General features: G+C 39.6%; 1 protein-coding gene across 7 annotated transcripts in view; it reads left to right on the plus strand.

The window, feature by feature from the left end:
* The window catches only part of PRMT7 (protein arginine methyltransferase 7), a 39,023-nt gene extending 13,742 nt beyond the window's left edge, over positions 1-25,281 (plus strand). For 3 of the 7 annotated variants that reach the window (XM_038367867.1, XM_043495048.1, XM_038367868.2), the window contains exons 7-19: positions 1,281-1,522; positions 1,894-2,074; positions 4,036-4,163; positions 5,392-5,530; positions 6,399-6,482; positions 9,100-9,147; positions 11,879-11,968; positions 13,378-13,539; positions 20,250-20,324; positions 20,731-20,835; positions 22,454-22,614; positions 24,306-24,402; positions 25,060-25,281. In XM_038367867.1, coding sequence (XP_038223795.1) covers positions 1,281-1,522; positions 1,894-2,074; positions 4,036-4,163; positions 5,392-5,530; positions 6,399-6,482; positions 9,100-9,147; positions 11,879-11,968; positions 13,378-13,539; positions 20,250-20,324; positions 20,731-20,835; positions 22,454-22,614; positions 24,306-24,402; positions 25,060-25,221 — 1,674 coding nt within the window. In that variant the 3' untranslated portion in view covers positions 25,222-25,281. The remainder of the gene's footprint in view (positions 1-1,280; positions 1,523-1,893; positions 2,075-4,035; positions 4,164-5,391; positions 5,531-6,398; positions 6,483-9,099; positions 9,148-11,878; positions 11,969-13,377; positions 13,540-20,249; positions 20,325-20,730; positions 20,836-22,453; positions 22,615-24,305; positions 24,403-25,059) is intronic. The other 4 variants (XM_038367869.2, XM_043495049.1, XM_043495047.1 and 1 more) reach the window with 2 other exon arrangements.
* The last annotated feature ends 236 nt before the right edge of the window (positions 25,282-25,517 follow it).

The following is a 25,517-nucleotide window of genomic DNA, read 5'->3' on the forward strand; positions in this document are numbered from 1 at the left end:
AGGAACAGTGTCCCTGATGATACCACAGCACAACTGGTTGCTGAGCTCTGCGACTTTATCCTCACGCACAATTATTTCAAATTTGCTGACAATATAAACCTACAGACCAGTGGCATCACTGTGGGCACCCGCATGGCCCCACAATATGCCAGCATTTTTATGGCTGACCTGAAACAACGTTTCCTCAGCTCTCGTCCACTCACACCCCTTCTCTATCTAAGCTACATTGATGCCATTTTCATCATCTGGACCCATGGGAAGTAAACCCTGGAAGAATTCCACCATGATCTCAACAGTGTCCACCCCACCATCAACCTCAGCCTGGACCAATCGACACCGGGGGGTCCACTTCCTAGACACCATGGTGCAAATAAGTGATGGTCACGTTAACACCACCCTCTACTGAAACCCTCTGACTGCTATGCCTACCTTCATGCCTCCATACCATCACAGGACGTAACCAGATCACCACACCATCACTGGTTCATTCACCTGCACGTCCACCAATGTAATATACGCCATCATGTGCCAGCAGTGCCCCTCTGCTATGTACATCGGCCAGACTGGACAGTCCCTACGTAAAAGGATAAATGGATACAAATCAGGTATTAGGAATGGCAATAAACAAAAACCTGTAGGAGAACACTTTAATCTCCCTGGACACAATAGCAGATGTAAAGGTAGCCATCCTGCATCAAAAAAACTTCAGGACCAGACTTCAAAGAGAAACTGCTGAGCTTCAGAGTAGCAGCCGTGTTAGTCTGAATTCTCAAAAAAGAAAAGGAGTACTTGTGGCACCTTAGAGACATCCGATGAAGTGAGCTGTAGCTCGCAAAAGCTTATGCTCAAATAAATTTGTTAGTCTCTAAGGTGCCACAAGTACTCCTTTTCTTTTTTGCTGAGCTTCAGTTCATGTGCAAATTTGACACCATCAGCTCAGGATTAAACAAAGACTGTGAATGGCTAGCCAACTACAAAAGCAGTTTCTCCTCCCTTGATGTTCACACCTCAACTGCTAGAAGAGGGCCTCATCCTCCCTGATTGAACTAACCTCATTATCCCTAGCCTGATTCTTGCATGCATATTTATACCTGCCTCTGGAAATTTCCACTACATGCATCTGACGAAGTGGGTATTCACCCACGAAAGCTTATGCTCCAATACGTCTGTTAGTCTATAAGGTGCCACAGGAGTATTTCAAAATAAGTTATTTTATTTTCCTTGCATATTAGTAACTCAGCTTTGTTGAATGCATTTACTCTTTATTTTTAAATGCTTAGGAAGGAGGTGAAGCAGTGCCTCACAGGGCAAGAGTATATGCCCAGTTAGTGGAATCCAAAAGAATGTGGTCCTGGAACAAGCTATTTCCTGTTCACATCCAAGCAGAAGATGAGGAGAAAATTATTGTCTTCCCTTCAGAAATGGAGAACTGTCCTGGTGTTCCTTCTGTCTATGATATCCAACTAAACCAGGTGCCTCGGAGTGACTTCACTATCCTCAGCGATGTTGTAACTATGTTCAGGTGAGGGACAGACTTAGTAGTAAAAATAAATAAAATCTTTGTTACGCCTTCCAAAAAACCTCATATTATTCAGCTGAAGTAGCTGATGGCAAGCAAAGTTTGGGGTGAGCTGACATTGAACATTTGAATAATACTTATTTAGTTTCTTTTTGTTGCTGAAATTTAGTGTATGGTTTGATTTCAGTGTAACAATTTTTACAGATTTTAAACTGTCTCAGTCCCATTTGTGTAATATTACTTAAACCCTCCTCTCCCCATATTTATTCTTCTACTTGCTGCATTTTCCAAAACACACTCTCTTAAGGTTGCATAACTATCTGAATGAATATGTCATCTAAAATATATTTGAGTACAACTGCTTCTCTGTGTAGTGTGGATTTCAGTAAGCAAGTAAACAGCTCCTCAACCCATTACACAGCGAAATTGGAGTCCATAAAATCTGGCATGGCACAAGTGATCCTCTCCTGGTGGGATGTTGACATGGACCCCTCTGGGATGATAAAATGTACTATGGCACCATACTGGGTACAGCCTACCTCTAATGATGTCCAGGTAAGGTCTTGGTAAATTTCCACCATCCATTTATTATTTTAAATAAAGGCATGTAATGTTCTTTATTTCAATGACATGGGTGTGGTGATTTGCTTGAGCAGGTGGCTCTTGAAGTGTAGTAACTTGACTAGCACTCCGTTTATTGCAAAATTCTAAGTATATGCATATTAAATGTATGTTAACCAAAAAACCCACCTATTTTAAGACCACCTTCACTTTTGTAATATAAGTATTAGAAATTCATCTCTCCTTTTAGCTATAAATTCATCTCTCCTTTCAGTTATAATTCTTAATACTTGATTCTTGCTTCCATGAAATAAGGCTTTCTGAAATGAATTATTTTCTTAGTTTTAGTATTATAACCAGGATGGGAATTATTCAGCTGTGTTTTGTGTTTGTAGCATAATCTTTTACTAAATCTTTAAGGGATAATGTTAGCTAAGGTTATAGTAGTGAGTTTATATGCCAGTATTGGGTTGAAGTTATATTTGTATTAATCACTATCAAAGCACAGACTTGCATTTCGAGGAATATATTTACTATTTCGACAATAGACAAACATGAAGGGAAAAAGGCTAATGAAAACTGCTAGCTGCATTCCCTCTACGTTGAATGAAAGTTAAAAAGCAGACATGATAATGACCATCTTAGAAGCCTTGCAATGTTCCATAGGGATTTTTGAAACCCAAACATTGTCTGAAACAGTCTTTTCAGAAGATTTCCAAAATGACAAAATGTGGTGCAGTTGGTTTCATTATATTATAAGCAGACAGTCAGAAAGCATGTGGAAGTGCTGATAGGCTAGTGTAGTGGTTTTCAAACTACGGGTTGTGACCCAGGCACTGGGTTGCGGTGGCTCTGGTCAGCACCGCCGACTGGGCTGTTAAAAGTCCCGTCAGTGGTGCTGCCCGGCTAAGGCAGGCTAGTTCCTACCTGTTCTGACACCACGCTGCACCCCGGAAGTGGCCAGCATCAGGTCTGGCTCCTAGGCGGGGGCCCACAGGGCTCCACATGCTGCCCTTGCCCTGAGCACCAACTCCACACTCCCAGCCAATGGGAGCTCGGGGTGGGCAGTGTCTGCGAGTGAGAGCCATACTGAGCCTCTGCCCAGGAGCCGGACCTGCTGCTGGTCGCTTCCGGGGTGCAGTGCAGTCTGCAGTGTCAGGACAGGCAGGAAGCCTGCCTCAGGACCCCTGCTGTACCGCTGACCGGGAGCTGCCGGAGGTAAGCACGTGCCCCAATTCTCTGCCCCAGCCCTGAGCCCCCCCCCCCCCCCCCCCCCAAACCAAGAGCCCTTTCCTGCAGCCCAAACCCCTCATCCCTGGCCCTACCCCAGAGCCTGCGCCCTTAGCCCAGAGCCCTGACCCCCTTCTGTACCCCAAACCCCTCATCCCTGGCCACAGCCTAGAGCCTGACCCCCTCCCGCATCTCAACCTCCTGCCCTAGCCCAGAGCTCCCTCCTACACCCTGAACCGCTTATTCCTGGCCTCGCCTCTGCACCCCAACCCTCTGCCCCAGCCGTGTGCCCCTCTCACACATCAAACTCCTCATCCCCAGCTCCGTTGGGTCGCAGGCTTCAACAATTTTCAACTGGGTCGCCAGAAAAAATGTTTGAAAACCACTGGGCTAGTGTGTGTTGCCATGGGGGGTGGGAGGAGGTTAGCCCTCTCTTGCACTTTATAAGTGCTATTTTTATGGGTTTGGGGTCCATTTGGCATAAGACATCATCTGTGTAAGCATTTGCAGTTACAGCATCCACCTCTTTGTCAGTGCTATTGAAATAGAACAATGTTTGTCATGCTCATTCCATTTATTGACTGGTATTGCAAAGTCCTGCCTATGCTTACTAGAACTGGGATAACTTCTGTTTGGCCCAAACTGAAGTATTTGTTGTTGAATGAAAATCAATTTTAATTACTTGCAAACAAATACCTGGGTTTTTGTTGTTCAAACCTTTCCAGTGGAGAGATCATTGGATGCAGTGTGTATATTTTCTTCCAAATGAGGAACCAGTTCTTCAGGGTGAGAATGTGTACCTGACTGCATACCGTGATGAATATTCCGTGTGGTATAAGCTCCAGAAGGCCAGGTAACTAAAGATGTGAGGGAGAGGAGCTGGTGCTCAAACTAATGACGTGAAGTTATGGCTCTGTGCTGCTACTTGTAAAGCTTGGGTATTTTTGGGAATGATGAAGGCAAGAAACTAAAGTCATTACTTACTTTGCCAGGTTTCATAGTGGAGGGTTGAATTTGTAGGTTCCTCATTACCATTATAGATTTCCTGTTTATGTATAACAATATCACTTAAGTTATGGTGTAGGGTAAACATTTAGCAAATAACAGAAAGCCATTTGGTGGGACTGGAGTAGAAAAATATGCTCGGTAGCTAGAGCACAGTTTGAGCTTCTAAGGGACCCTGCCTTGTCTCTGGTACTTAGCACGTCTGTCTTCAGTGTCCTGTAACAGAGGAACAAGAGTGTCCTTGGATACTTATCAACTCCTAACAGGACCCTGTAGCTCAATCATTCAAACAGTAATGAATTCCTATGAGAAGAGAAGAGAAGTCCTATGGCCTCTGTCATATAGGCGGTCCCACTAGATGATCACAGTTGTTCCTTCTGGCTTTATAATTCTTACAATAAGATTAGAAAGTCAAGTAAATCATGATGAGAGCGTGAAAACAGCTAATGTGTAAGTCCCACACAATTTGGCAAGACCACCAACCTCAAGGTGAAGATAGAGGAACTCACTCAGTATTTAAGTCATAATGACAACAGGGGATAGAATTTTTAAAAACAGGTGCCTAAAGTTAGACTTCTTTGTCCATAATTAGGCACCTAAACTAGCAGCCTGATTTTTTTCACAAATTCTGAGTACTTGGTCTCTTCCATAGAAGTCAGTAGGATGCTCATTCTTATAAAAATGAAGGCCAATTACAAGCTTGATCACATTGGATGCAAAAATACAGAGATTAAAAAATCCTTAGGCAAGCATGACTAGTAAACTGTTATCTGTAATCTGTATTCCATGTATTAATTGGTTAGAACACACACATTCGCTGAGTTGGAACAGCAGATAACTGATACGCTAGTCAATGTTTTTAATGAGAAACAAGATGGGTGAGGTACTATCTTTTATTGGACCAACTTCTGTTGGTGAGAGAGATGAGCTTTTGAACTTACACAGAGCTGTAAGCTTGAAAGCTTGTCTCACTCACCAATAAAAGATATTACCTCACCCATCATGTGTCTCTAATATCCTGGGACTGACACAGCTACAACCACCCTGCATACAAGATTTTTCATACTCTATTTTAGAAATGAAGAGGACAAAAAAGATGCCTATGTTGGGAGTCCTCTTTGTAGCTGTCAGGCTCATCTGCTTTGGAACAGGCCACGCTTTGGAGAGCTGAATGATCAGGACCGAACAAATCAGTACATCCAGGCTCTGATGACAGTGAGTGAGGTTCTTCCACCACTCATGGTGGCATCATCTCTTTCTCTCTCCAGCTCTCTCTACCAGCGTGTCCATGTGCATCTTTCCACTCCAATAGTGGGTGGTTCACGTTCCTTTCCGAAGGGAGTAGGTTTGTTCACAATGCACACTGCATTTTGTCTGAGCTAGAAACACAGCTGTAAATCAGACTTGGTCATGAAATATCGAGTATCAAATTATTTTGAACTGCAGATGTCCACAAGCTTTATAAATGTGAATCCATTCTAGTTCTGTAATTTATTTATGAAAGAGTCCCTGCTATTGAGAAAAAAGAAAAGGAGTACTTGTGGCACCTTAGAGACTAACAAATTTATTAGAGCATAAGCTTTCGTGAGCTACAGCTCACTTCATCGATGAAGTGAGCTGTAGCTCACGAAAGCTTATGCTCTAATAAATTTGTTAGTCTCTAAGGTGCCACAAGTACTCCTTTTCTTTTTGCGAATACAGACTAACACGGCTGCTACTCTGAAACCTGCTATTGAGAGCAGTCACTAAGAGACACAGACAGGCTCTTAGTAACTGCAAGAGGAAATTAAAACATGAGTTTTGTACAGGTGTGATGAGTAGTAAGTTCTCTGCAACCTACTCTGGGGGTGATATAAACACTTCTGGTATGCCTCTGTTAAAATCTTCTATTCTGAATTTCTGCTTGGAGAAAACTCTTGCAGATATTTTTTTGGTTTGGTTTGGTTTTTAGCTCCCCAAATCCCTATCTTCTTAGAGGAATGTCTTAGCCAAAATTTAAGTTTTCTACAAACAAACAAGTTTATCTGAAAACTTTTTAATCTGGAATAAGAGTAATGACGACAACTTGTCTTATTTTCTGCAGGTGCTGGAAAAAGACAGTATTTGCCTCTGCATCAGTGACGGCAGCCTGCTTCCTCTGCTGGCTTGGTATCTTGGAGCAGAGCAGGTACAATGCTTCGCTGCTTCCAGTTGATTTTTCTGGTCTTCATTTTTCAGTCCTCTGGAACATTTCAGTGTTGATTTTTAGTAATATTCAGGTCCAATCCACTAGATCAGCAGTGGAGGTGAACATCAGCTGTATGTAACAGCCACCCTCTAGATTATACAGCAGGAGCAGCTGTCATTTTTTTTGTTACTTATAACCAAACTGTAGCCAAAGGCTCCAGCTGTGTCCTGCGCTTCCTCATTGGTTCCTTTCTGAATTATCCCTCTTGCTGTTAATGTTCATTTCACTGTGAGAAGAGTCGGTAACTTTCTCCTTTTTTTTGCTTACCGTTCCTTTGCTATTCTGGGGTGGTTAGGTTTATTCTCTAGTGAGAAATGGAGTGAGTGTAACAGTGAGGTACACCCAGTATTCAAAGTATTTTATGTTACCTTCATGTTGCACACCCAGTTGGGCTGTTGTGATGCCATTAGTTTCATTTTCTGACGGGGTCATTCAAATTAAAACATACTTCACTCTGAGACTGAGTTGCTGGAAACTTATGTAATTCCTGGGCACATCTCATCACCCCAGGTATCAGTTTCTTACGCTTTTGCTAGATGATCCATCTGTGGGATCCACCTATGTGTGGATTGAGGCCCAAACCTTTTCTCTCTCTCTCCTTTTTTTAAAAAAGGTTTTTTTAATTAAACTTTTTAATACCTTCACTAATCTGCAAGTATGACAGTGAATTAGTGGAGGAAAATAAATAATGCAGCTCTGTAGAGTTGATAATGGGGCAGTGTTTAAGAAATATACTTCTACAGTGTAAGTGTAAAAAGGCTGTGTGTAATAAAACTGCAGAGTCCCTAATCAGCCACAACAATATAGTCCCCATTATATCACCCTACTTGACAGTACCTGAGATTTTGACATGTTAAGTTCTAGTCTAGTGACAATCCTAAGCATAACCATGTGGTAGCCTATTCCAATGACTCTCTTCAAAAAACTAACTAGCTCATGATTCCAAAACACCCAGATTGCCCAGCACTTTTCCTTGCAACTGTTGAAATTAATTTAGTTAAATTGTTTGTAATCAGCAGCAAGGATGATGACCCAAAAATGAACAGTGATCAATTTCAGTCTCTAAGGTAGTTTCTGAAAATTGTGCTCTAAAAAGTAATCCCCTGATTGGGGAAGGGAATGTTCCCTCTTCAATAGTACTTTGGTGTCTCTAGTTAATACACATTGAACACTTGAGTTTGCTGTAGGTGCTCAGACATTGTCACAGCTGCATGCTGTTGCTAATTGATGCCTAAACTAACAATCATAAAAGATGCAGTGAGAGAGAAAGTATTCAACATTGTTTTGCCACTTAGGCACAGATCTCTGGCAAAACAAGTCCTTTAATAGGCGAATGCAAGTATTTTGCTTTTGTCTGGCAGAAGAATGATGGCTGCACTACTCAGTGAGTTAAGTGGCTGGCAACAATTCTCCACGACTTCTCAAAGCCCAAATTACACACGTAATCTGATGTTATTCAGCTACGCACATAGCTTCATTTGTGACTCATCCTGGGCTGACAACAGGCTGGTGTGTGGCTGCTGCACCTGTCTTCCATTTGTGAGAAACTCATCTTGGTGCTCTGGAGGATTATAGCGAGGGTCTTCTGTGGGGTAGAAGTGTACAGTTGGGTGTCTTCTTCAGTCATGACTAATAATGGAAGCAGTGGCATAACTATGGAGGATTCAGGTGTCAATTTCATCCAAATTTGATATGCAGAGTGAAGTAAAGCTATCCTCTGGGCATGGCAGGTGGGAGGCTATACGCTTTATTTCCTTTGAAATACTTAAACACATGTAATGATCTCCCAAGTGCACCAGACTTGGAGAGCACTTATAGGTTAATAACAAGCTCTAAAGAAGAAAAAATGAGATGTGAAATATAGAAAAATTTTGACTAAGTCTAGACTGGGGACCCATAAATCAAAAGGTGTGTATGCTATAATGCATTTCAGTGGTATTTCCAACTAGTATAGTAGGATCATAGTAAGCCACACTCAAGGAGTGAGACCCAGTAGTGATGGAGCACTGGCATTATGGCCAGTTGTAAGTGCCTTATCCCTGTTTCAGGTGGTCATTAAGTACTGGAGTGGGACCAGGAACTGACATAATGACACATCTACTATCCCACAAGGAGTGTGATATGTCCTTCCTAACCTCATCTGTACCAGAATCTTGGTAGTCTCTCCTTCAATAAACTGCAAATTCTGAAATCTGTGTAGTGTGGATATTTGGATTTGCAATTAACCAGAGTTTGGATTAATGAGGTTCTGTTGCAATTTAATTTTAGGAAAATAAGATTGATTTTCCTGTGGGGAAAGACTAGAACAAATATCAATGTTCTACAGTCAAATTGTGTTAATTTTACAGCTGTGCAAGCCAAGTTTAACTTGTAGTTCTGTAGTTTTGTAGAGACAAAGAAAAGTTAAACATATATTGCTGTCATGAGCTAAAAATAAGCATGTTTAGTTCACTTGGATATTTATGAGCATGCCATAACACTGAATATGTATGAAGTCATTTTTAATGCATTTTGACTGATTAAGCCAGTATGATTGATTGTACGGTATTCTCTCTAGGTGTTTACAGTAGAGAACTCTGCAGTATCCCATTGTCTCATGGAGAAAGTGAGTAGTTAATCCTTTTACTTAAACAAATAAGTTGATTCTCTATTGGTTTCACAGTCTCATGAAGTCCAGCACACAAGGCATGCCAGATAAAAAAAAACGATGGTCATGGTTGCATTGGCAATCCAGAGATGAAATCCACTTTAACATATTTGGTCATCCAATTTGACAAGACTTCCTTGGAAAAATTGTGTAATACACCAAAGTGGCATCAGTCATTCAATTCTGTTGAATTTGCTTTCAGATTTTCTAGTAGTCAGTGTTCAAAATGTCCCCTTACTGTTGAAACCGTGACTGTTTGAGAATAAAATTGTCAGGTGTTACAAAACTGACATACTGAGCAGAAGCTGTGTCTAACTGACCATCTTTTTCCTCCATCTCCCTCGCTCCAAAAATAATCTGTCCTCCAAAACCAAATGTGGTTGGCAGCAGTATTACTGATACTTTGGAGCTAGACCATCTGTAGCTGTGAGAGGTCAGATGACCTACAAAGAATCACCTGGTGAGGTGATTGGACTCATCATGATATCCACATGATATCTAATGTGGTCACAGTATGCAATTAATGTCCTTGACTCTGCAAAAGGGTGAGTGCCTCCTTAGAGGTGACTGATTCTAATGGGAGTGGAGCGTGTTCAGTATCTTGCAGAATCAGGTGCACTACTACATTAGGAGTTGAGGCAGTATGGTCCAGTGAGTGGGTAGATGGGTTTCTGTTCCCAGCTCTTATGCTGGCTTGCTATGTGACCATGACATGTCACTTTCTCTGTTTCTTTTTTCTGTAAAATGTGGCTATTAGCATCTACTTTTGAAAAGGGCTTTGATGTAGAAGGGCTTTAATCCATGCATTCTGTACTCATCCATGATCCAATGCACAGTCAACCTGTGGAACTCTCTGCCAGACGATGTCGTGAAGGCCAAGACTGTAACAGGGTTCAAAAAAGCACTAGATCAATTCATGGAGGATAGCTCCATCAATGGCTATTAGCCAGGATGGGCAGGGTTGGTGTCCCTAGCCTCTGTTTGCCAGAAACTGGGAATGGGTGACGGGTTGGATCATTTGATGCCTGTTCTGTTCATTTGCTCTGAAGTACCTGGCATTAGCCACTGTCAGAGAACAGGATAGTGGGCGAGATGGACCTTTGGTCTGATCCAGGATGGCCGTTCTTATGGCTAAGAGAATTCAGGAGATGTCAGTAAGTCTAAAAATTTATATAGTTGATTTATTGACCTCTGATATCTGATGCTTAGGTTCCTTTAGTAATAAAGCAGATTATTCTAGTATAGTAGCATCTCCTATGTATTGCAGTATGTTTGTGGTATGTATTGAAACAGCTATCAGTATTCACATAATCTCTTCAAGGTTGTAAGGCACTATAAGGAAGATAAATTTGGGGATAATGTCATCTCTGTACTGAGGTTTATGCCTGTGACTCCAGTTAACACTGGTACCATTGAAATTGCCATATTCGATCCGACCCTTAGTCCAGTATCCTGCCTCTGACATTGGTCAGCACCAGATGCTTCAACACAAGGTGCAGTAGGTAGTTGGAGGATAATCTGCCCCCACGTGAAGGTCTCATCCTAATCACTAATGGAGATTGATTTAATCCCTGAAGCTTGAAGTGTTGATATGGTCCTCAACCCTAGCTAGTATCTCCTTGCTGACTCAGAACATTATCTTGAGAAATGTCAGTCTCTGACTTTGTGAAAAACATAGGAAACCATTCACATTTGCAAAGTTTCCAGACTGCAGTGTCTGTATTAAAGAAATATAGGTGCCACAAGTACTCCTATAGTTTTATATGGTGGTGTCAAGGTGTGGGCTTCTCATTTATCCTTTGAAGATTGGACAAGAAGCAATTGGGCTTAAATTGCAGCAAAGGAAGTTTAGGTTGGACGTTAGGAAAAACTTCCTAACAGTCAAGGTGGTTAAGCACTGGAATAAATTGCCAAGGAGGTTGTGGAATCTCCATTATTGGAGATTTTTAAGAGCAGGTTGGACAAACACCTGCCAGGGATGGTATAGATAATACTGTGCAAGGGACTGGACTAGATAACAACCTGTCAAGGTCCCTTCCAGTCCTATGATTCCAACCTTAAAAATGAGAAACTAATGGTGATGCCTAGTTGTAGTGTCCAAAATACAATTCTGATCATTAAACAAAAGTGTTTATATGTATAGATAGATATAAAAATTACAGTGGGGTAGACATAGTGATTCTTCTATTAACAGCAGGAAGTCTCCAACATAAACATATGCCACACAAACAGAACACTTACTGAAGCCTGGTGCAGTGTTGTCTGCTGACTCCTGTCTTAATGAAATATCAGGCATAGGCCCTGACAAAGGCCAGATAACTGATGTAATATATCAGTGGTCTGATCTAGTGTGGCATAGTTTTTACTTAAATTTTAATCACTCATACCCAGAAAAAAGGTATCTGTAGATGTATCATTACTTAACTAAAATAAAATCATATATATTTCAAAAGTATTTTCCTTTGTGAATATCAAATGAAGGTTGTCAATATTCTGGTATTTTGTTTACTGAACGCTCACATGGTGAGAAGAACCACTAATTGGTTTGGGTTTATGAATTTACCTTCCAGATGGTGGTTTCCATCTTCAGAACATTGTTTAAAATAGTAGCTTATTCAAAAGTCAAAATATGAAACACTCAAAGCTGTACTAAAAGAAAAAGTATAAATGACTTACTTTTCTCTTCAAGATATTTAAAGCCAACCATGTAGGAGATAAAATTAAAATAATAGAGAAACGTCCTGAATTACTGACGGCTTCTGATTTGGAAGATAAAAAGGTAGGTAACACTTTCCCTGTTTTGGCACTAAAAACGCTAATAATAAACAGACTGGAAAATTCCTTTCCTTTCTATTGGGATTGAATAGCTGTTAAATCGATTCTGTTTAAGCCAAAGCTGTCTGTCCATTCTCTTCATGTCCGTGGTGTAACAGTGAGTTGGTAGTCCAGATTCTGTCTGATTGGAAAATAAATCTGGCCTGGGCTTCACTCATATCCCTCCAGAATGTATCTGCAAAGATCATTTTCCTAACCTGTTGATTTTACTGTGCCATGCCCCCTTTACATCTCTCTATTAGTTTCCCCCTTGTCCGTTGCATCAAACTTATGCTACTTGTCTTCATTTTCAAGACCCTTTATGGCCTATCCCCACTTTGCCTATCCTGTTATTCACTGTTGAGAAGTTGACTCCTGCCTCTTTGGCCCATGATGCCAGCCTCCATCACTTGTTACATTTCTAAACAAGCACCTTTATATTTTCTCCCACGCTGCCTCTCATGCTTGCAAAGAGAGTCCTGTAAACACCTCATCCCCTTTCAGAACCCTCCTTTTAAAATTTTCCTTTGCCATGATGACCACAAAAAACTTGACACTGGTTAAGTGACTGGTGTGCTGAGACCACTGCCTCTCATGCTGATCAGTATTGTCTCATTGTTTCCTTGTGGTCCTCTGCCTGTCAATATCCATCATCGTCTCGTGTTTTATATACATGTTCTAAGCTCTTTGTGCCAGGAACCAGCTCTTTGTCCTGTTTGTGTACAGGATCTAGCACAATGGGATCCTGATCCATGAGTAGGTCTCCTAGGTGTTATGGTAATACTAATTGTTTGGTTAGTGTGCTGACTTATTTTTAACCACGAGTTCTACAACCAACCCCTAGCAAGGCCGTAGTTCTGCTGGCATAAAGGTACCTTATACTTGCATGAGAATAAGCTATACTGTTGTTAGCACATCTGTACCAGTGTAACTGCATTTACACTAGGGGATTAGTTAAAGCCAAAGTGGCACAACTTTTATATGTGGACAAGCGCTACATGGAACAGTTTTTTGTTAAATATCCTGAGCCCATGGTCAAAGACTGTCTGTCTAGAAGTGTTGCTTGCTCACATCCTTAAGTTCAAGTACTGCAGATTATCAGAATTCAGTTACAAAACTCTTCACATCTAATCATAATTAAATTTGCCTCACACTTAGTATTATAGGAAAATACCTTTGTTTACCAGTGGATTCTAAAAAAACAGATACACTTGTCTATTCTGCAGTACAAAATATGCAGCAGAAAAAGGGAGGCCCACTTTTGGATTGCTTTACTTACTAAACATTGCAATATGACAAGTTAGGAGTTCTGTAAATTGCTTGCTTATTTGAGTTTTTCTTTTAAAATGCCTTTTGCCTTTCCTTTTTGTCAAGGTCTCAGTCCTCATAGGAGAACCGTTTTTCACTACAAGCCTGTTACCATGGCACAACCTATACTTCCTGTATGCTAGGACAGCTGTGGCAGCCCACCTCACAAACAGTGTCACTGTCCTGCCACAGTCTGCTTCCCTTTACATGATGGTCGTGGAGTTCAAGGTGAGATGGTTGGAATTATGCAACTTATAGTTACATAGTCAAAATTGAACCAAGTTGGTTCTCTTCAACAGTATTTTACATTTCAGGTTTATCATATCTGAGCACCTTGTTTTTTCAGCATCACAGTCTTGCTCTTAACAATAGAGCAATTTGACATCTCAAATTGAAGGTAGTGTGTTGTCATTTCTTTCATTCCTTATCTTGAACTGAACTTATTTTTTATTGGAAGAACAAATTAAGTTTTTAGCTGTCAGCCTGGCATACACTGTTTTACACATTCATTAGAAGCTGTGCTTTAGACTTCAGGATGGAAGACTGCATTTTTTTGAAGACAATTCTACAACTGAAACTGCTATTTTTTTCATTCCCTCTGCACAGCAGAAACCAAGATCTTCAGTCACTTTGAAACTGAAAGGTTGTTTTTTTAACAATTAAATGGTTTGAATATTTTTAAATTGATCTGTAGCAGGAAGAGAAACTATTGGAAATAAATCAAAATTGTTTTGCCAATAAGTGCTGTGTTCTGAAAAATTGTAAGTTAAACTATAAATGATACTTTTCAACTGTAAGACTGGGCAGGCTTCAGCAACTTATAGTAATTTTTAATGTTAAGCTAGCAACATTCTAGTGGAGGGGTGAATCTCAACCTTTTCATATCATGGACCACATCTTAATAATTATCTTGTGTACTAGCTCCTCTCCCATTTCTATTTTAGGAATCATAGATGTTGCTTGTAACCACAACAGGTTTTTAAAAAAAAAACTCAGAGAAAAATGACTTCTTTTTCAAGTTGATCAAATGAGGAGATGCATGATCATCATGTGGATTTGCTTTACAGTAGACCAGGGGAAGGATGGTCCAAGTTTTTGTACTTACCTAGGACTTGGGAGACCTGGGATTAGTCCCTGTTTTACGACATGTGTGTATTTACCTCTCTGTACATCTCTAGCCAAACTTACCTATCACTCATAGTGAGGGTAGAAAAGCTATTCAGACAAGACATCTGTAGTTGATTAAAAATGTATAATGTCTTTTGTACGTATAAATAATCTGTATTGATCCTTAATCTTTCCATAGTTATTAATCAGCATTGCCTTTGTCTCCATCATATAAAAAGTTTCTTATCCTGAGGAACGACAAGCTGTTGAGAACTGTTTAATGTGTGTCATATCAAATATAGTGTGTTTATAAAATATAACATTACAAAACATTAATGCGTTGCACTCATACAGAACAGAACAATAGAGAAATGAGTTTTCTTCCATTAAGAATAAAGGTGCACAGTAGAATATTGCAGATTTAGGATTATATCTTCCCTTCGTTACACACAAGTGCGTACAACTCCCTTTGCTGGCAGTGGCAGTTAAATACATATCTAGAGCATGATGGTACATGCTTAAGCTTCTTGTACACTCCTCTTCATATCCAGCAATTTGATGTTTAGCTCTTCGTCTTGAGAACAAATTCATGAAGAGCAGGTCCATGTAACCTGACTGGTATTGCTAAGCTGTCTGCTTTGGAAACATTAGTCTGTTTTTGAATAAGCAAAGTGTGTCAAGCAGCAAGTTTGTTTTGGTAATCAACCAATACTGAAAATATTTCTTGGATATTTTTTCATGTGCAATGAAACCCATGATGTTAGAATATTTACTTGGTTTAGAATTTTGTATCTGCATGGCTTTAAAGTAGACATGGCCTACGTTTTCCAAAACGACTAGTCATTTTGGGGTGCCTTAATTTTTGGATGCCCAGCTCAAGACTTATTGAAAAGGCCTGATTCTCACAAAGTGTTGAGCTCCTATATGCTGAAAAATTGAAGCACCGACTATCATAGCCACTTATGAAAAATTTAAGCTGCATTGAATAAATGTTATTGTACAAGAAAGCTCTGTAATTTAGCAAATCTTATGGTGCCAAAGATAGTAGTGGGGTTCTTCTCCCCTCCCTCAGAGAGTGTGGTGATTTTGGCTTTTTCTTCCTACAACATGAGTGAATGGAGAGCAGAAACCATTTGTCCTGTAGGGTTTTCTTTGATCAGTTTTTATATAAAATATAACCTAAGTGATGACTGCAGTTAAAGAAAAGGTTAAGCGTAAATTTCTTAATATTAGGCACTGTTGAATAACCCTAGAAGATCCAGAGCAATCTAAAGCCCAAAAGACAACTGTCATAAAGGGGGGGAAATTCACCATCGTTCCAGAGAATTGTATTAAATTATTTATTCCACGTATTGATCTAAATCCTTTCAAATGTACTAACAGTTATTGGACAGAAGGCTGGTTAGAGATGCTTCATAATTACCCTAGCGTTTGATGCATTCAGCATCATTAATTTAGAACAGTCTTTATCTGGCTCATGGTATAATTGTGACCTTCTGTGTAAAGTAGAAATTCAGTAAACAACACCTGGTGAGAGCAGAAACATTGATGAGCTAACTCTTTATAGTAATAAATGGGAATAAAATGAGTCTTTCTGAAACTGGTTAATTTGCTTATCCACTAAAGATTGACACAATGGTCTTGTAAATAGATGACCGTTGAACTAAAAACTACCTGTTCTTTGACTCATTAGATACAATAAGAGCTGCTGTCTTCTAACAGCTGTTACTGAAGGGAAATTTTGAGAGCACTATAGCTAGTAAAATCCTTCATAGGAAATAACTCTGCCTCTGTCTGAGTGATAGAAGAAAGGGAGAGGCTAGTAAGAAAATGTCAAAATTATATGCAGTTCACAGAGCCTTGCATATTCCCCCCCCCCCCACCACCACCACCTCATTCCCCTTTGAAGAAATAATGAGGCAAATCCTCAGTTGGTACTATGTGTTGTAAAAGTTCTTTGTGAATTCAGGAAAGACTTTCTGCAACTTCTTGTTCTGCTAAACTATCACTCATGTTTTGTAGAGGTCTTCATGCTTTCGGATTTCCTGTAGCATCTGATAATGTGGACCTCTAAAATGACTGTTCAGCTTTGTCTTGATGATCGGGTATGTTTGTTCTTTGTTCCCAGGGCCTTATTACTCCTCCTGTCTAGGCTGCTCTGAGAATACAGAACAGTTTGCAATGTTTCTGAAGTAATGCTACTCTTTGAAGTAATAGATATGTGTAGGATAAGGGCTAATCATGCTGTGGAAGACTTACATCTGTAATGGCTTGTCTGAGTGTGCATTTTTCATCAAAGCACCATGTGCCCAATTTGTGTTATGTTTAAAGGTTCAGAAACCTTTCAGTACACAGCGCGCATGCCGTAAGATAGATTTTAGTTAGGGATATTATGAAACTTTGACGTTTGTTCTTCAGATAAGTTAAATTTGAAAAAAAAGAGGTACAGAAGCAACTCCTCTGGAATATGTTCCCAGGACATTCTGTTAGGTGATTTTAGTGGCAGTTATCTCTGCATTCACTAGGCCATTGAAGACCAATCTTAAAGATTTTTTTTTTTAATCTGATTTATCACCGTGTCTGTTTGAGCCTACAATTACAAGTATTTTAGGGTTCTTAATCCTTAAGGTAAGAACTACAATGGACTGGAAGGAGAAGTATGGCGAGGAAGAAAGAAACTGAGCCCCAACTCAGAAGGACTTTTGAGATCAGGTTTTGGAGGCTACTACAGGAAAATGTGACAGTAATAAGCAAAGAAGCAGATACATCATAAAGGCTGCTTTACAATAATTTCATGGCTTCAGTGCATGGTGGTGGTCAAATATCGAGGGGAATATTGATGTATGTTCATAGTGCAGAGTACAAAACTATATGATGGGTAAAATAAACTCACCAGGCATGCAAAGATGGTGTAATGTCCACTTTGAGGAACCATAAAACGGTTCAGATTTCTAAAGAAATCTGTTGGGGGAAGAAGCTAGCAAAACTACAGGTAATTGCTTGACAGGGTAATAATGCCTACATCCTTCATTTAGAGCCTTGCCTATAGATCTTGTATGAAAGATTCTGTAGCTGGTGGCTTTAATATATCAACCTTCTGAAACACAAATCTATTCTGAATATTTTAATCCCAGGTATTTTAAATGTTTTTTCTCCCAACCCGAGTAGAAGATGTATATTTTTTTGACTGAAGAACACAAGACTCTAGAGAGTAGAATAGGATTTATGTACTACAAAGGCTCCGTAATGGTCACCTTTTGGTCTGTGAGAGTATGTCCGTACAGCTAAGAAAATCCGCAGCTGGTCAATGCCAGTTGACTCGGGCTTGCTGGGCTGTTTCATTGCGGTGTAGACTTTCTGTGGGGTGGGAGGGTCTCAGAGCAGAAGCCTGAAAGTCTATGCAGCAATGAAACAACCCCGTGAGCCCAAGTCGGCTGGCACTGGGCAGCTGGGGTTTTTTCTTTGATGTGTAAGACGTAGCCTTAGGAGACCAGATTCAGAATTATACTTGTGCTTCCAGTTCTGTGGTTTCTTAGTAGTATGGTAAATTACAAACTTTTAGTTTGACTATACTGCATTTATTGTCAAAAGATAATTTTTATTCCATTGACAAATTGCATCTTGCCTTATCTAAGGCATAATATTTGACAAATGCAAGTTTTAATGATTTAGAGCCATACTCTAATCTGATTAATGCCACATCTCTCAAAATATCATTCCCATATCATTAGATACAAGGTTGGGTAGAAGCTTCATCCTGTGTAAGAGTTCAATAGGGCTCCTACATCAGAAGGAACGGTTATGGATATGCATGCAGGGTTGCACAACAACTGCCATACCGGCTATTTTAAAGCAATGGCAGTATTATCATTTTTGTGACTATAATATCATATTTTGAGCAATTTGATTATCTGTTCTGTTAAGTTTATAGTACATGCATTTAGAGGTAGTGTTTTATTATTTTTATGCTCTGAACAGCGATAAAAGTTCAATGAACTATAAAAACACCCATGCCTTCAGTGACAGTAGCATTTTTTTAGTTCTGAAACAAAACTGTTAAGGATACAGAAAAATCTCTGAGCATTAATCTCAAATTCTTCAGACGTCCGCTACATAAACAAAACACTTTTCCTGCATCCAACTTGTTGTTTAGGACCTGTTCACCTTACCAGAAACCTGTTTCACTCCCCTAATCTACTTGTCCAAAATATTTGACTTCAGCATACCCTCTTTCCTTGCTTCTTGATTTCCAGTAGGCAAGGCAGAGTGTGAGGGCAGGATAATTTTGTATTTTGACTTGTATTAAAAGGGTTGCTTATCATTGTAATTCAGATTCCATGCTGTAGAAATATAATTGATATATTGATTTATTTTAGATGATGTTGTCCATTCTTAAGGATTTATTTTCCCTTTGTTTTTAGGTACACTACTAGACAGTATATGCATTTCCTTAAAAACCTGATTTTAGTAATCTCTGTGTGTCCAGGATATATACTAAGGGTATTTATTACTAGCCTAGATGCTGCTCTGAACTTTCAGGCAAGTGTTTTGAAACTAGATCTGCCACACTGTGTGTGTGTGTGTGTCTCCCCAAATACATTCAAGCAGTTAGAATAGGTAATTTTGTAGGCAATCTTGGTATGATTGTGACGGGAATAGTGCAACAAACTTTACAGCCAGAAAAAGAAAACTCCGTAAAAAAAATTTCACTTGTGGAGCCCTCCAGTTCTCAGGGGCTTCAGCTTTTGATTCTAGTGTTGCCTTAGCATTAATGTAGCTCTAGTTATTAAACATGAACCAAAATACCTGTGTGACATGGGCATTTGGACCATGTGGTTCAAGAAAAGTTTGTTTCTTCCTGTTGATCATGAGTGGAAAGAGTCTAGCTGAAAAAAAAATGTTTACTTCATAAGTGCATATAGGTGGCTTGATTTCAGAGGCTGGAATACTTTGGGTTGACAAAATATGATTAATGTAGAATCTATTTATCGTCAATAAACTCAGTTTGGTTTGTCTTATCTGGCTTTTGCAAATAAATAGGAAGCAAGAATGAAAATTAAGTCCTATGCTACCACAATAAAACTAAAATACACATTCTCCAGAGAAATGTTCTTTCATTTAGCAAAACTGCTTGTCTATATCAGTGGTTTTCAATCTTTTTTTCATTTGCGGACCCCTAAAAAGTTTTGAATGAAGGTTCAGACCCCTTTGGAAGTCTTAGACATAGTCTGCAGACCCTCAGGGATCTGTGGACCACAGGTTAAAAACCACTGGTCTATTTGTTTCTTCAATTTAATGGTTGAGGTGAAGTGCTAGTACAGCGCTTTAAATTGTCAGTTTTTCCATACTACAGGAAAAAATTAAATTGAAAAGTGCCAGATGACTGAAGTCTTAATCCACAGTGATGCAACAGTATAGGTGGAAGAAATGCAGAGTTTCCACACTGAACCATAAGCATGCCTCCCAACCTGGAGGATCCACCTCTGAAAGGATAACAGTCTACATTCCCTTTGTGTCTAGGCAGCAAAAAGATACCCCTTGTGATTTAGGTATTTGTCTTTTGGAAACTGAACTGAGACCAATTCTTTAACAAAAGCCAACAAACTAAGATAAAAACTTTAGGTTGTTCCTGAACTGGATCTGTATTCTGTTCTGTAACCTAAAGATTGAAGGTGATATGTCCCATTATTAATCCCCTGATTCAACTAGCCTGTAAACATTTTTTAAAAAATACTTTTCCTAGCCTTTTCAACTGGCTGCAGCATATAGTTAAGAGCTTGGTTCACAACTAAAATTCTTCCCTAAAAGAAAGACTTGCTTTGCCTCCTTAGGACTTATGGCGAATTCGAAGCCCATGTGGTACCTGTGAAGGGTTTGATGTTCACATTATGGATGACATGATTAAGGTAAGAAGGATCATCTAAAGTCTTTAGGCAGAGTGTGACATCTTTAACTTTACAAGTAAAAAGAGCTGTAATTTAGTGGAAGATATGAGTGAATAATGTGTGTTTTACATCTGTGCATGTGACACACAACATTTGTTTCATCGTAAAGTGATGTCAGTGATATTCTCAGTTAGGATTTTTTTCCCCAGGAATTAAGTTAGTCTTTCTTGATTTTTAGCCTTACTTCTTTTTGATCTGACAAAGCTGTTTTGCTGTCTTCAAGCATTCAGAAAATATTGTATTTGTTGATTCAAAATAGGGAATTGAAAATGTATTCTCAAAGTTCATTGTGTTTTATGCTGGAAATCAAATCATCTAGCAGTAGTTTTATTAACTTCTTTTCCTCACACCCTTGTAATCAGTGCAGTTACTTAGACTAAGACGCTTTCCAAGAACCAGCGATGAGACGTGGCTAGTAGTGGTTAATCCTTTGACACCAACTTTACTGGCATGTCCCATTACCAGTAACGAGGTGAGCTTGGAAAGCCCAAGGACCAATCAGCTTTATTGCAAAAATTGTGTATGTCATTTTCAAGCATTTCTGAAAGACCTCTCTAACGTGGCCGATTTTATAGACACTTCATCTATTGTAAAAAGAAAAGGAGGACTTCTGGCACCTTAGAGACTAGCAAATTTATTTGAGCGATCTATAGCTGTTAAATGAGAGCATTTGTGTATGTAGGTCCCAGTAGTTGCTTTATCTTTATCAAGAGCAGAATAGTCATGACACTAAATGAATGTATAAATAACTTGGCAATACCCTTATGAAGTATAGTGGATAGGAAGGTAGATTCTTCTAATACATATTTTACAGTTAACAAAAAAGTAGGGGCAACCAATGTGTGAGTTATTCTCTCTTATCCTCTTCCCAGGGGAGAATTGTGTGTCCAATGGAGTCTTGGAATGCTACAATTGAAAACTTTTATGGAAATGCTGCTAGAGAATGAGTGTGCTAGAGAAAGCAGGTCAAAGAAGTGTGCCTTCATTTTGGGACAGAATATGATGGGAACTGGTTCCACAACCTCAGACTGGCATCCAAGAAAGCTCTGTTTCCTGTCTAAAATAAGCTTTACCCTTGTGATAGGAAGTTCTATTGTGCTTGAGGACCAGAGTTATTGACCACAGTCCTCATACTGGAGCTTTAGGTGATCTTTTAGACAACCTGGGTCAGGCCATTGAGAGCCTTGAAGATAGGAACAGACATAAACTTAACTTGATATTCTATGGGAAGCAAGTCTAGAGAAGGAAGAACAGGTTTGATGTGTTTGCAATAGCCTGGTTGCTGAAGAGACTTACGCATGTTCTCTGTACTAGCTGGAATCTTTTAAGGGCTGATGTCTTCATGCTTATCTATGTTGTTGTAATTCAGCTAGGAGGTACACAAACCATATCATACATTATACCCAGCATCACTGATTGAGGAGTTAAAAAAAAAAAAAGTCCTTGTGAAGGACTATCAACAGAGGGAAAATTATTTTGTAGTGACCCAGTCACTTTTGTAATCATGACAAAAAGTAATTTTCCCTCTGTGGATATTCACCCCTTCTTGTCAACTGTTGGGAATAGGCCACTTCTACTTTGATTGAATTGGCCTCATTAGCACTGACCTCCCCACTTGGTAAGGCAGCTCCCATCTTTTCATGTGCTGTAATATATATACTACCTACTTTATTTTTCACTCCATGCATCTGATGAAGTAGGTTTTAGCCCATGAAATCTTAGATGCCCAAATAAATTTGTTAGTCTCTAAGGTGCCACAAGGACTCCTTGTTGTTTTTCTTGATACAGACTAATACAGCTACCCCTCTGAAACCTGATTAAGGAGTTTGAGTGGTAGCCGTGTTAAACTGTATCAGCAAAAAGTACGAGGAGTACTTGTGGCACCTTAGAGATGGCCCGTTTCCAACAGTTGACGAGAAGGTGTGAGTAACAGTAGGGGAAAAATTAGCATGGGAAAATAGTTTACTTTGTGTTATGATCCATCCGCTCCCAGTCTTTATTCAAGCCTAATTTAATGGTGTCTGGTTTGCAAATTAATTCCAATTCTGCAGTCTGTTTTTGTCTTTACTAGGCTTTTTCTCTTTCTTCAGAATTCTCTGAATTTTAGGGAGTCCAAGGAGGCAGAGCCTCACCCATTGTGGGAATACCCTTGCAAATCACTGTCTGACCCCCAAGAGGTTATGACATTTGACTTCAGACTGACTGTACCACAACATACTCTCAGCACAGATGGCTCCGTAAATCTGTTAAGGTGAGAATTATTGTCTAAGAAAAGCATAATGAGTTTTTCCTTTGCTTGCACTCAACTGCTTTATACATTACTACAGGTAACTATCCAGGACCATGTTTAAATAGCATTAAAGGTGAGACCTGAATTTGCAAAAGCCACAAAAACTCAGAACTACACTCCACTGTAACCTCTTGCTGCCTACCCTCAAACCCAGACTAACGTACCTTCGTGGGTAGCGATCTGTCAGTTGTCAGCTGAAGTGAAAGGGAATTGGGACAGAGATTAGAGGTACATCATTTCTTGGAAAATGGACTTGTATTTAAAAATAGCACTGTTATTAGGGAGGACATGAGCAAACGGGTATACAGTACGTTACCATGAGTTAAATATTAACAGTTTGATTGAATTAATTTATAGGTTAGGTCAATGAGACCAAGATCTGGATGTTTATTTCCCCTTTCCAAATATAACCATCTGTTCTGTGGTTGATCAGTTCTTTCTGACCAGCACATAGTTTATCTTCCAAATTATGGTTTCATTTTACTAGCTGTAAGTACACAACATTCTTTGCTGTAATTATCAATATTTGTAGGTAGCTAGTTCACCTTTTCTTAAATATTATATGCAACATGTATTTTGAGATAATTCCAGCTGGCTTTTCATAGTCACATGTCTCTAAAATGGAAGTAACATTCCTCTTCAAATAGTTCTGCAGTGTAGGCTATAATTCTGGAATACTGTGTAACTAGTGTAAAAAACTTGTAGGTAAGAAAACTTGGTTTTAACTTCCATTACTTCAGGACTTCTATTCAAATTTAAATGCAAAACTGTAACGTGCTAATGTAAATGTCTAACTTGGCTTTCTCTGTGTGATACACACTTTATGGGTACTTATGTGGCCCAGATTATACCTTCTTGTGGCAAAACTCACAGGACATAGCTCTGGTAGAGAAGACTCTGAGGATCCCCTGATGGGGGAGGAATTCTCATTTTATTGCAAGGATGAAATTTGTCCCCACCTTTCAGAATAGATTGTGAAGTCTGCCCCCAAAGCTGGCAGATACTTGGGAGTTCTGTGTGGATCATGGAGATCCATGAGAGGCCAGACTCATCTGTGTGCGTTCCGTGTGCTTCAGCACCAGCTGTGTTCCCTGGCAGCATGACTTTTGTAGCCACGCAGCCAGAGATTGCCCCTTGAGGCACCAGCAGGGTTGGTGGAAAATAGAATGCAGACTTGGTCCCGTATTTATCTCTTCCAGCCACGCTCTGGGAGCAGGAGGTGGGTGAAGTGAAACAGCAGATGTGGTAAAGGCATCTGTAGGATTCAGAAAAAAAGGGAAATTATGTGGTATGAAAGCAGAGGAAACCCCTTCCCACCCAACCTTCCAGGCAGGAGGAGGAGGATTCCCTGGCAATGTGTTCCTTGTTACCTACTAACCTGGAACACATTTTTAATTATCATGGATCCAAACACACGCAGTCACGCTCCAATATAGTTTCCCTGCATTTTGTCAGATTTACAGGTCAGCAATTGGTTATATAGTTGCCATCCGTGACTGACATATTCAGCTACTCAACTCCTCCCCAAGCAACTGCTTGGGCGAATACCATAAAACACAAATACTGTGTTCACAAAAAATAGAGACCTTGTTTTAGGTACAAGTGTTCTATAAAGTTATCAGAAAAGAATCAATTTACTTGTTTCTTTCCAGGACTGGGAAGAGCCATGGAGCAGTTCTGTGGATGGAATATCATCTGACTGCTGATATCTCCGTCAGCACAGGACTTGTGCAGATTTCAGATGAAAAGGTATTTTCTTAATTTCATTTAAACTGTATTCTTTGAGGGGAAGGAAAAAGCTTATAGAATTACAACAGTGGAAAAATCCACCTCTCCTGGACACACAGTCTTGGTTATCTCTTACTTGGTGCTGTTTTTATTAGATTTAGCTGCTCACTACACTTCATTGTAGTACTATGTTAAACTACGTAAGTACGATACCAGTAGAATTGTCTATTTAGATGTGAAGAAGGTAGTTTGAAACAGAGGTCAGAACCAATTCCAGACACTCCTGTAGTTCTGGAGCTAAAATTCACAGCTCAAAACGCATCTGTAGTTTGAAGTTATGATTAATTCTTCTTGCTCTGCCTAATTCAGTAAAAGCAAAACATTAAGGGAAAAGAACAACAAATATTCACTAACTTCATCTCACCCTAAGTGTTCTGTGACCAAGTTATTGTTTTCTTTTTCACATTGCATTGTGCAATACAAACATTTCCTCAGCAGCAATGGATAATATATCACTCCTGTAAGAGTTGACAAGGATGTAATCAAAGGTGAGAGAATGGTTAATGTTGATCTGTGTGTTTGGACTGGTGACAAGAACTGTTTTTCTCTTTCAGAGGATCGGGTATTACTGCTTAGTGTCTTGGAGTTGTGGACTTTTTTTTTTTTTTTTGTCTACAGGGCAATTGCAAATGGAATCCTCACTGCAAGCAAGCTGTCTATTTCTTCAGTTCTGCACTTGAACCAGAAACTCTAACAGACCTCCCTAGTGCTATCACATACGCTATAAATTTTAACCCAAAGACAGGCGAGATTGCCATGAGTTTTAAACCATTATCATAAAACATTCTGCTTTTACTTGACACTTTCCTAAATTATAATAAATATATTGAGAGATGGTGATTCCTTTTTACAGCAAAGATTTTATTGTGATCAAGCTGACTGCTTTGTAAGCTACCTCAAGCATATCTGGTGGGCTTTTCAAAGTACACAACTGGAGAAGGGGAGAAAGAGAGAAGTACCTACTGGGTTTTGCCAGGTGGCATAATGCCGATCAGACTATAAATCCATCTGTCATTGCCTGTTATAGCATGAGAACGGAAGTGCTTTGAGGTTATTTCGGGGATCTAAAGCAAATT

The sequence above is a fragment of the Dermochelys coriacea genome, chromosome 12 (genome assembly GCF_009764565.3).
Source record: "Dermochelys coriacea isolate rDerCor1 chromosome 12, rDerCor1.pri.v4, whole genome shotgun sequence".
Classification (NCBI taxonomy): Eukaryota; Metazoa; Chordata; order Testudines; family Dermochelyidae; genus Dermochelys; species Dermochelys coriacea.